This window comes from Chiloscyllium plagiosum, unplaced genomic scaffold, assembly GCF_037043375.1.
Source record: "Chiloscyllium plagiosum isolate Xiang-an unplaced genomic scaffold, Cpla_swu_hap1 HiC_scaffold_35, whole genome shotgun sequence".
Lineage (NCBI taxonomy): Eukaryota > Metazoa > Chordata > Chondrichthyes > Orectolobiformes > Hemiscylliidae > Chiloscyllium > Chiloscyllium plagiosum.
In genome coordinates, this window is record NW_028270173.1 from 31,092,975 (window position 1) to 31,105,585 (window position 12,611).

The 12,611-nt window shown below is 45.5% G+C and overlaps 1 protein-coding gene across 1 annotated transcript in view; it reads left to right on the forward strand.

Moving 5' to 3' along the window:
* LOC122547002 (cytochrome P450 2K6-like) overlaps positions 1-12,611 on the forward strand; it is a 47,138-nt gene that overhangs the window by 10,623 nt on the left and 23,904 nt on the right. Inside the window, exons 4-5 of the mRNA XM_087979466.1 lie at positions 181-341; positions 8,923-9,096. Of these exons, the coding sequence (XP_087835592.1) occupies positions 181-341; positions 8,923-9,096 (335 nt within the window). The remainder of the gene's footprint in view (positions 1-180; positions 342-8,922; positions 9,097-12,611) is intronic.

Genomic DNA, 12,611 nt, shown 5'->3' on the forward strand with positions numbered 1-12,611 from the left:
AATGCTGGCTCCCAGCACAAAGTGTGTACAATATGTCGTGAGGGATTCCATCACAGATAGAATCTTGTATCAGCAAACTGCATCTTATCTAACTTGAGCTTTTTAAAAGACAACAATACTGGAAGTGTTTGTGGTATTTCCAGCTTTAGTTTTTCTCTGAAATACTATGTTTGTTCACAGGTCAGCCTTTTGAAACAGCACAGATTTTGAATTCGGCCGTGAGCAATATTATCTGTTCCATTCTATTTGGAGATCGCTTTGATTATGACGACAAAATATTTAACTCCCTCATAAACATGAACAATGAGATGACGATATTGACTGGAACAGCTTCAATACAAGTAATTATCTTTCCATATTACTGTACTTGGGATGGTTATTTGCAATTTGGTGTGCATAATAATCCCCTCATCACTCCAATGCCAAACAATGACCATCTCCAGTAAGACTCCCACAGCTACCTGGATTACATCTCTTCCCACCCTACCTCTGTTGCTCCCGATGCGGTCTCCTTTATATTGGGGAGACTGGATGCCTTCTCACAGAGCGCTTTAGGGAATATCTCCAAGACTCCCGCAACAATCAATCACACCGCCCTGTGGCCCAATATTTCAACGCCCCCTCCCACTTTGCCGAGGACATGCAGTTCCTGGGTCTTCTCCACCACCACTCCCTCACCACCCGCCTGGAGGAAGAACGCCTCATCTTCCGTCTCAGAACACTTCAACCCCAGGGCATCAATGTGCACTTCACCAGTTTCCTCATTTCCCTTCCCCCCAACCTTACCCCAGTTCCAACCTTCCAGCTCAGCACCGTCCCCATGACCTGTCCTACCTTCCTTCCCACCTATCCACTCCACCCTCCTCTCTGACCTTCATCCCCACCTCCATCTACCTATTGCACTCTTGGCTACCTTCTCCCCAGCTCCAACCCCCCCCCCCCCAATTTATCTCTCCATCCTGGAGGCTCCCTGCCTTAATTCCCGATGAAGGGCTTTTGCCTGAAACGTCGATTTACCTGCTCCTTGGATGCTGCCTAACCTGCTGTGCTTTTCCAGCACCACTCTAATCTAGACTCTGATCTCCAGCATCTGCAGTCCTCACTTTTGCCATCTCCAATAAGAGACAATCTAACCACTGTCCCTTGGCATTCAGTGTTGCCATCACTGAATCCCCACTGTCAAACATCCTTGGGTTCACCATTGATCAGAAACTTAACTGGGCTTGATACATAAGCACAATGGCTACAAGAGCAGGTCAGAGACTGGGAACAGTGCGATGAGGAACTCACCTCCTGACTCCCCAAAGCCTATCCACCATCTACAAGGCACAAGTCAGGAGTGTGATGGAATACTCCCCACTTGCCTGGATGGGGGCAGCTCCAATGACACTCAAGAAGCTTGACACCACCCACGACTCAGCATCCCCCGCTGGATTGGCAGCACATCCACAAAACTCCACTCCATCTACCTCCGACGCTCAGTAGCTGGAGTGTGTACCATCTACAGGATGCACTGCAGAAATTCACCAAAGATCGTCAGACAGAACCTTCCAAACCCCCAACCACTTCCATTTAGAAGCACAAGGACAGCAGATACATGGGAACACCACCTCCTGCAAGTTCCCCTCCAAGCCACTCACAATCCTGACTTGTTCCTTCACTGTCGCTGGGCCAAAACCCTGGAATTCCCTCCCTAATGGTATTGTGGGTCTACCTACAGCAGGTGGACTGCAGCGGTTCAAGAAGGCAGCTCTCAAGGGGGCAACTAGGGACAGGCAATAAATGCTAGGCCCCTGAGTGAATAGAAAAATCTGAGCTATTACAGGTGCAGAGTGTTTTTAACGTTATGTTTCAGTCAATTATATTAACATGTGAAGGTCCCTGACATGGAATAAATTCACATGTAAATGCTGAAAAAGTAAGATTTATGTAAATCAATTTACATAATTGTTACTTGACTATGACGTCAATGAGAGAGAAGACACCAGTCTAGAATGACTATGTGAACAGAGAGGTCTTAGATACTACACTAGAGAGCTGTTTTAGAGATCCAGTGTGCAGATATAAAGAAAGGAGTGTTACAGTACATAAGGAGTTGAAAACCCTCAATAGAGATGGGGGTGGATGCAGCCACAGGGAGAGTGTTATATACAGGCCTCTCACAGCCACAACTGCTTCTGACTGGCAGCTGAAAGTGCAGGACACTATGTTGGTTTAAAGCACATGGTGGCAGTGAGGGATAAAGTCCCCAGAGACAGGATCTGGTGCTAGGAGAGGGCGCTGGGGACACAACAACATAAAAAGGGAAGACGGAAGGATGTTGTGAAGCTTGAAAGGATTCAGAAAAGATTTGCAAAGACATTGCCAGGGTTGGAGGATTTGAGCTATAGGGAGAGGCTGAATAGGCTGGGGTGGTTTTCCCTGAAGCATCGGAGGCTGAGGGGTGACCTTATAGAGGTTTATAAAATCATGAGGGGCATGGATAGGGCAAATAGACAAGGTCTTGTCCCTGGGGTGGGGGAGTCCAGAACTAGAGGGCATAGGTTTAGGGTGAGAGGGGAAAGATATAAAAGGGACCTCAGGGGCAACGTTTTCAGACAGAGGGTGATGTGTGTGTGGAATTACCAGTGCAAGAAGGACGGATTGCACCAAAATTGGAAGGGGACTAATATACTGACAGGGAGATTTGCTCGAGCTGCTCAGGAGAATTTAACCGAGTAAGGTGCTGGGGTGGGACCCAGGGAGATAGTGAGGAAAGAGATCAATCTGAGACTGGGACAGTTGAGAACAGAAGTGAGTCAAACAGTCAGGGCAGGCAGGGACAAGGAAGGACTAATACATTAAACTGCATTTATTTCAATGCAAGGATCCTAACAGGGAAGGCAGATGAACTCAGGGCATGGTTAGGAACATGGGACTGGGATATCATGGCAATTACAGAAACATGGCTCAGAGTTGGGCAGGACTGGCAGCTCAGTGTTCCAGGATACAAATGCTACAGGTAGGATAGAAAGGGAGGCAAGAGAGGAGGGGGAGTGATGTCTTTGACAAGGGATAGCATTGCAGCTGTACTGAGGGAGGATATTCACGGAAATACATGCAGGGAAGTTATTTTCACGGAACTGAGAAATAAGAAAGGGATGATCACCTTATTGGGATTGTATAATAGACCCCCTGATAGTCAGAGGGAAGTTGAGAAACAAACTTGTAAGGTGATGTCAGCTATCTGTAAGAATAATAGGGTGGTTATAGTAGGGGATTTTAACTTTCCAAACATAGACTGGGACTGCCATAGTGTTAAGGGTTTAGATGGAGAGGAATTTGTGAAGTGTGTCCAACAAAATAAAGCAGGACAGGTGACTGAGTGTAGTGGGGGAGCACTTTGGGTCCAGAATATTTTAATTCTATTAGATTTAAAACAGTGATGGAAAAGGATAGACCAAATCTAAACATTGAAGTTCGAAATTGGAGAAATGTCAATTTTGACGGTATTAGGCAAAAAAGCTGATTGGGGGCAACTTTTCGCAGGTAAAGTGATGGCTGGAAAATGGGAAGCCTTCAGAAATGAGATAACAAGAATCCAGAGAAAGTATATTCCTGTCAGGGTGAAAGGGAAGGCTGGTAGGAATAGGGAGTGCTGGATGACTAAAGAAATTGCGGATTTGGTAAAGAAACAGAAAGAAGCATATGTCAGGTATAGACAGGATAGATCGAGTGAATCCTTCGAGGAGTCTAAAGGCAGTAGGAGTTTACTTAAGAGGGAAATCAGGAGGGCAAAAAGGGGAGATGAGATAGCTTCGGCAAATAGAATTAAGGAGAATCCAAAACGTTTTTACAAATACATTAAGTACAAAAGGGTAACGAGAGAGAGAATAGGGCCCGTAAATGATCAGCAAGGCAGCCTTTGTGTGGAGCCACAGAAAATGGGGGAGATACTAAACGAGTATTTTCCATCAGTATTTACTGTGGCAAAGGACATGGAAGATACATAATGTAGGGAACTAGATGGTGACATCTTGCAAAATGTCCAGATTACAGAGGAGGGAGTGCTGGATGTCTTGAAACGGTTAAAGGTGGATAAATCCCCGGGACCTGATCAGGTGTACCCTGGAACTCTGTGGGAAGCTAGGGAGGTGATTGATGAGCCTCTCGCTGAGATATTTGTAGCATCGATAGACGCAGGTGAGGTGCCAGTAAACTGGAGGTTGGCTAGTGCTGCCACTGTTTAAGAAGGGTGGTAAGGATGAGCCAGGGAACTATAGACCACTGAGCCTGGCATCAGTGGTGGGCAAGTTGTTGGAGGGAATCCTGAGGGACAGGATGTACATGTATTTGGAAAGGCAAAGACTGTCAACATGGCTTTATGCGTGGGTAATCATGTCTCACAAACTTGAAGAAGTAACAAAGAGGATTGATGAGGGCAGAGCAGTAGATGTGATCCATATGGACTTCAGTAAGGCATTCAACAAGGTTTACCATGGGAGACTGATTAGCAAGGTTAGATCTCATGGAATACAGGAACTGGCTCAAAGGTAGAAGACAGAGGGTGGTGGTGGAGAGTTGTTTTTCAGAATGGAGGCCTGTGACCAGTGGAGTGCCACAAGGATCGGTCATGGGTCCTCTACTTTTTGTCATTTACATCAATGATTTGGATGCGAGCATAAGAGGACAGTTCGTAAGTTTGCAAATGACACCAATATTGGAGGTGTAGTGGTCAACGAAGAAGGTTACCTCAGATTACAACAGGACCTTGATCAGATGGGCCAATGAGCTAAGAAGTGGCAGATGGAGTTTAATTCAGATAAATGTAATGTGCTGCATTTTGGGAAAGCAAATCTTAGCAGGACTTATACACTTAATGGTAAGGTCCCAGGGAGTGTTGCTGAGCAAAGAGACCTTGGAGTGCAGGTTCATAGCTCCTTGAAAGTGGGGTTTCAGGTAGATAGGATAGTGAAGAAGGCGTTTGGTATGCTTTCCTGTATTGATCAGAGTATTGACTACTCTGGGAGGTCATGTTGCGGCTGTACAGGACATTGGTTAGGCCACTGTTCGAGTATTACGTACAATTTTGGTCTCCTTCCTATTGGAAGGATGTTGTGAAACTTGAAAGCATTCAGAGAAGATTTACAAGGATGTTGCCAGGGTTGGAGGATTTGAGCGATGGGGAGAGGCTGAAAAGGCTGGGGCTGTTTTCCCTGGAGCGTCGGAGGCTGAGGGGTGACCTTATAGAGGTTTAGAGAATTATGATGGACATGGATAGGATAAATAGGCAAAGTCTTTTCCCTGGGGTGGGTGAGTCAAGAATTAGAGAGCATAGGTTTAGGGTGAGAGGGGAAAGATATAAAAGAGACCCAAGGGGCAACCTTTTCATGCAGAGGGTGGTACATATATATGGAAAGAGCTGCCAGAGGATGTGATGGAGGCTGGTACAATTGCAACATTTAAGAGGCATTTGGATGGGTATATGAATAGAAGGGTGTGGAGGGATATGAGCCGGGTGCTGACAGGTGAGATTAGATTGGGTTGGGATATCTGATCGGCATGGACGGGTTGGACCGAAGGGTCTGTTTCTGTGCTGTACAGCTCTATGACTCTGTGAGTCTAAGTGGGACTAGATTAGACAATAGACAATAGACAATAGGTGCAGGAGTAGGCCATTCTGCCCTTCGAGCCTGCACCACCATTCAATATGATCATGGCTGATCATCCTCAATCAGTATCCTGTTCCTGCCTTATCTCCATAACCCTTGATTCCACTATCCTTGAGAGCTCTATCCAACTCTTTCTTAAATGAATCCAGAGACTGGGCCTCCACTGTCCTCTGGGGCAGAGCATTCCACACAGCCACCACTCTCTGGGTGAAGAAGTTTCTCCTCATCTCTGTCCTAAATGGTCTACCCTATATTAATAAGCTGTGTCCTCTGGTTCGGCACTCACCCATCAGCGGAAACATGTTTCCTGCCTCCAGAGTGTCCAATCCTTTAATAATCTTATATGTCTCAATCAGATCCGCTCTCAGCCTTCTAAACTCAAGGGTATACAAGCCCAGTCACTCCAGTCTTTCAGCGTAAGGTAGTCCCGCCATTCCAGGAATTGACCTTGTGAACCTACGCTGCACTCCCTCAATAGCCAGAATGTCTTTCCTCAAATTTGGAGACCAGAACTGCACACAATACTCCAGGTGTGGTCTCACCAGGGCCCTGTACAGCTGCAGAAGAATCTCTTTGCCTCTATACTCAATCCCTCTTGTTATGATGGCCAGCATGCTATTAGCCTTCTTCACTACCTGCTGTACCTGCATGCTTACCTTCATTGACTGGTGTACCAGAACACCCTGATCTCTTTGTACTGCCCCTTTACCTAAATTGATTCCATTTAGGTAGTAATCTGCCTTCCTGTTCTTGCCACCAAAGTGGATAACCATACATTTATCCACATTAAACTGCATCTGCCATGCATCTGACCACTCACCTAACCTGTCCAGGTCACCCTGTAATCTCCTAGCATCCTCCTCACATTTCACCCTGCCACCCAGCTTAGTATCATCAGCAAATTTGCTAATGTTATTACTAATACCATCTTCTATATCATTAATATATATTGTAAAAAGCTGTGGTCCCTGCACTGATCCCTGCGGTACCCCACTGGTCACTGCCTGCCATTCCAAAATGGAGCCGTTTATCATTACTCTTTGTTTCCTATCCAAATACTAATCCAAGTTAGTACTTTGTCCCCAATACCATGCGCCCTAATTTTGCTCACTAACCTCCTATGTGGGACTTTATCAAAAGCTTTCTGGAAGTCCAGGTACACTACATGTACTGGATCTCCCTCGTCCATCTTCAGAGTTACATCCTCAAAAACTTCCAGAAGATTAGTCAAGCACGATTTCCCCTTTATAAATCCATGCTGACTCTGACCTATTCTGTTACTACTATCCAGATGTGTCATAATTTCATCCTTTATAATAGACTCCAGCACCTTTCCCACCACTGAGGGCAGACTAACTGGTCTATAATTTCCTGCTTTCTCTCTCCCACCTTTCTTAAAAAGTGGTACAACATTAGCCACCCTCCAATTCGCAGGAACTGATCTATCGAACTCTGGAAAATAATCACCAATGCATCTGCGATTTCTCGAGCCACCTCCTTCAGTACCCTGGGATGTAGACCTTCAGGTCCCGGGGACTTACCAACCTTCAGACCTAACAGTCTCTCCAACACCAATTCCTGGCAAATATAAATTCCCTTCAGTTCAGGTCCTTCAGCCAATGTTACCTCAGGGAGATTGCTTGTGTCTTCCCCAGTGAACACAGATCTGAAGTACCAATTCAATTCTTCTGCCATTTCTTTGTTCCCCGTAATATATTCCCCTGTTTCTGTCTTCAAAGGCCCAATTTTAGTCTTAACCATTTTTTTTGCCTTTCACATACCAAAAAACTTTTACTATCCTCCTTTATATTATTGGCCAGTTTACCTTCGTACCTCATTTTTTCTCTGCGTATTTCCTTCTTAGTAATCCTCTGTTGTTCTTTAAAAGCTTCCCAGTCCTCCATTTTCCTACTCATCTTTGCTGTGTTATACTTTTTCTCTTTTAACTTTATATGTTTCTTAACTTCCCTCGTCAGCCACGGCCACCCATGCCTCCTCCTGGGATCTTTCTTCCTTTTTAGAATGAACTGATCCTGCATTTTTTGCATTATACACAGAAATGTCCGCCATTGTTCCTCCACTGTCATCCCTGCTAAGGGATTGCACCATTGAACTTTGGCCAGCTCCTTCCTCATAGCTCCATAGTTCCCTTTATTCAACTGAAATATTGTCACTTCCGATTGTACCCTCTCCCTCTCAACTTGCAGATTGAAGCTTATTGTATTATGGTCACTACTTCCCAATGGCTCCTTCACTTCGAGGTCCCTGATCAATTCTGGTTCGTTGCACAATACCAGATCCAGAATTGCCTTCTCCCTGGTAGGCTCCAGCACCAGCTGTTCCAAGAATCCATCTCTGAGGCACTCCACAAAGTCTCTTTCTTGAGGTCCAATACCATCCTGATTCTCCCAGTCTACCTGCATGTTGAAATCCCCCATAACAACTGTAGTAACATCTTTGCCACAGGCCAATTTCAGCTCCTGATTCAACTTACATCCGACATCCAGACTACTGTTTGGGGACCTGTAGATAACTCCCAAGAGGGTCTTTTTACCCTTAGAATTTCTCAGCTCTATCCATACTGACTCTACATCCCCTGATTCTAGGGCCCCCGTGCAAGGGACTGAATATCATCCCTTACCAACATGGCCACCCCACCCCCTCTGCCCGTCAGTCTGTCCTTACGATAGCACGTGTAGCCTTGAATATTCATTTCCCAGGCCCTGTCCACTTGAAGCCATGTCTCAGTTATCCCCACAATATTGTATCTGCCAATTTCCAAAAGAGCCTCAAGTTCATCCATTTTATTTCTAATGCTTCGTGCATTCATGTATAGTATTTTTAATTTGTTACTGCCCTCACCCTTCCCATCAACTCCTATTTCACTCAACCTTACAGCATGGTCCCTTTTTGAGTTTTCTGCCTCATTGGTACAGTTGTCTTTCTTGACTTCTCTTGTTCTAACTTTCCCTTCAATTTCCTTCTTAAACTTCCAGTTTGTCCCCTCCCCCCTGCTACTTAGTTTAAATGTAGCGGTGTTGCAGTAGCAAACCTGCCTGCCAGAATGCTGGTCCCTAACCTACTAAGGTGCAAACCGTCTCTCTTGTATAATTTATAGTTTCTCCAGAAATTCCTGCTTTTGTTTCCGATTTCCAGCAGCTCTTTGTTTTATGTCACCATAAGTTACTTGGCCAACTCATCGACTACAGACGGACAGTCACTTATCAACTCAAGGCCTGAACTTATTGGTTATGTTCTTGTTCCAATCCAGCTGTACAATTCTTATCCATCTCTGGGATTTCTGATTCCGGCTCGCAGGAAGATGATTGAAACTCGAGATAAGATGATGGAAATCTTCGACAGTTTCTTCAAAGCGGCTGAAGAAACCTTGAGTGAGAACAGTATTCAGAACCTAAACGAGGCCTTAATTCTGAGGCATCAGCAGGTACAGTGACACACCTTTTCAGCAGTAAGGGGAATCTCCCCAGATTTCAGACTCCATACTGGGACTTTGTGGGTTTTGATGGAGGAAGATTCCGTGTTAAACATCTGTTAATATGTCACTCAGTGCTGCCCCTAGTTTCTGGATGGAACTACGAATGTGTAGCTTCAAGCGCTCACTGTATCTGATCATTTCTCTGATCGTAGTGCTCATGACATCATGTGGATGTTTGTGTCCAGGATGTAGCATTGGTTTCAGACATGGGATGTGAGTGACAGGGGCTGGGCCAGCATTTATTACCCAGAGGGCAGTGGGGTCACCCACATTGCTGTGGGTCTGGAGTCACATGTAGGCCAGACCAGGTAAGACTGTCAGATTTCCTTTCCTAAGGGTTATCAGTGAACCAGATGGATTTTTTACAACAATCGACAGTTTGATACATGGTCACCATTTGACCAGCTATAAACTGCAGATTTTTATTCAAGTTTCACCATGTGTCATGGAGGGATTTGAACACATGTAGGGGCATGGGTACATTAGCCTGGTATAGCGATGATGATTCCAGTGACATTACGATTACACAAGCAGAGGGGCAGCCGGGAAGGAGAACTGTGAGTATAAATACTCACTGTTTCACCACCAACGGTCATTTGAGTGGGAGCAGCGGCCGAGTTGAGGTGAACCCGGGAGACTACAGCTAAGGTAAGAGTTTTTTTCAAAATTACTTACCTGTAGCGGGCATCGGTGTTTTGTTTTCTCTCTCCTTCACAGAAAGAGCGGGAGCAGCAGAGGAAGTGACGGCAAGCAGAGGGGCAGCCGAGACCCGGAAGCAGTTGGTGTAAGCTTAGCTGGGTTAGTTTTTTCCCCCTTTAAAAGCACAATACCAGATCCAGAATTGCCTTCTCCCTGGTAGGCTCCAGCACCAGCTGTTCCAAGAATCCATCTCTGAGGCACTCCACAAAGTCTCTTTCTTGAGGTCCAATACCATCCTGATTCTCCCAGTCTACCTGCATGTTGAAATCCCCCATAACAACTGTAGTAACATCTTTGCCACAGGCCAATTTCAGCTCCTGATTCAACTTACATCCGACATCCAGACTACTGTTTGGGGACCTGTAGATAACTCCCAAGAGGGTCTTTTTACCCTTAGAATTTCTCAGCTCTATCCATACTGACTCTACATCCCCTGATTCTAGGGCCCCCGTGCAAGGGACTGAATATCATCCCTTACCAACATGGCCACCCCACCCCCTCTGCCCGTCAGTCTGTCCTTACGATAGCACGTGTAGCCTTGAATATTCATTTCCCAGGCCCTGTCCACTTGAAGCCATGTCTCAGTTATCCCCACAATATTGTATCTGCCAATTTCCAAAAGAGCCTCAAGTTCATCCATTTTATTTCTAATGCTTCGTGCATTCATGTATAGTATTTTTAATTTGTTACTGCCCTCACCCTTCCCATCAACTCCTATTTCACTCAACCTTACAGCATGGTCCCTTTTTGAGTTTTCTGCCTCATTGGTACAGTTGTCTTTCTTGACTTCTCTTGTTCTAACTTTCCCTTCAATTTCCTTCTTAAACTTCCAGTTTGTCCCCTCCCCCCTGCTACTTAGTTTAAATGTAGCGGTGTTGCAGTAGCAAACCTGCCTGCCAGAATGCTGGTCCCTAACCTACTAAGGTGCAAACCGTCTCTCTTGTATAATTTATAGTTTCTCCAGAAATTCCTGCTTTTGTTTCCGATTTCCAGCAGCTCTTTGTTTTATGTCACCATAAGTTACTTGGCCAACTCATCGACTACAGACGGACAGTCACTTATCAACTCAAGGCCTGAACTTATTGGTTATGTTCTTGTTCCAATCCAGCTGTACAATTCTTATCCATCTCTGGGATTTCTGATTCCGGCTCGCAGGAAGATGATTGAAACTCGAGATAAGATGATGGAAATCTTCGACAGTTTCTTCAAAGCGGCTGAAGAAACCTTGAGTGAGAACAGTATTCAGAACCTAAACGAGGCCTTAATTCTGAGGCATCAGCAGGTACAGTGACACACCTTTTCAGCAGTAAGGGGAATCTCCCCAGATTTCAGACTCCATACTGGGACTTTGTGGGTTTTGATGGAGGAAGATTCCGTGTTAAACATCTGTTAATATGTCACTCAGTGCTGCCCCTAGTTTCTGGATGGAACTACGAATGTGTAGCTTCAAGCGCTCACTGTATCTGATCATTTCTCTGATCGTAGTGCTCATGACATCATGTGGATGTTTGTGTCCAGGATGTAGCATTGGTTTCAGACATGGGATGTGAGTGACAGGGGCTGGGCCAGCATTTATTACCCAGAGGGCAGTGGGGTCACCCACATTGCTGTGGGTCTGGAGTCACATGTAGGCCAGACCAGGTAAGACTGTCAGATTTCCTTTCCTAAGGGTTATCAGTGAACCAGATGGATTTTTTACAACAATCGACAGTTTGATACATGGTCACCATTTGACCAGCTATAAACTGCAGATTTTTATTCAAGTTTCACCATGTGTCATGGAGGGATTTGAACACATGTAGGGGCATGGGTACATTAGCCTGGTATAGCGATGATGATTCCAGTGACATTACGATTACACAAGCAGAGGGGCAGCCGGGAAGGAGAACTGTGAGTATAAATACTCACTGTTTCACCACCAACGGTCATTTGAGTGGGAGCAGCGGCCGAGTTGAGGTGAACCCGGGAGACTACAGCTAAGGTAAGAGTTTTTTTCAAAATTACTTACCTGTAGCGGGCATCGGTGTTTTGTTTTCTCTCTCCTTCACAGAAAGAGCGGGAGCAGCAGAGGAAGTGACGGCAAGCAGAGGGGCAGCCGAGACCCGGAAGCAGTTGGTGTAAGCTTAGCTGGGTTAGTTTTTTCCCCCTTTAAAAGCACAATACCAGATCCAGAATTGCCTTCTCCCTGGTAGGCTCCAGCACCAGCTGTTCCAAGAATCCATCTCTGAGGCACTCCACAAAGTCTCTTTCTTGAGGTCCAATACCATCCTGATTCTCCCAGTCTACCTGCATGTTGAAATCCCCCATAACAACTGTAGTAACATCTTTGCCACAGGCCAATTTCAGCTCCTGATTCAACTTACATCCGACATCCAGACTACTGTTTGGGGACCTGTAGATAACTCCCAAGAGGGTCTTTTTACCCTTAGAATTTCTCAGCTCTATCCATACTGACTCTACATCCCCTGATTCTAGGGCCCCCGTGCAAGGGACTGAATATCATCCCTTACCAACATGGCCACCCCACCCCCTCTGCCCGTCAGTCTGTCCTTACGATAGCACGTGTAGCCTTGAATATTCATTTCCCAGGCCCTGTCCACTTGAAGCCATGTCTCAGTTATCCCCACAATATTGTATCTGCCAATTTCCAAAAGAGCCTCAAGTTCATCCATTTTATTTCTAATGCTTCGTGCATTCATGTATAGTATTTTTAATTTGTTACTGCCCTCACCCTTCCCATCAACTCCTATTTCACTCAACCTTAC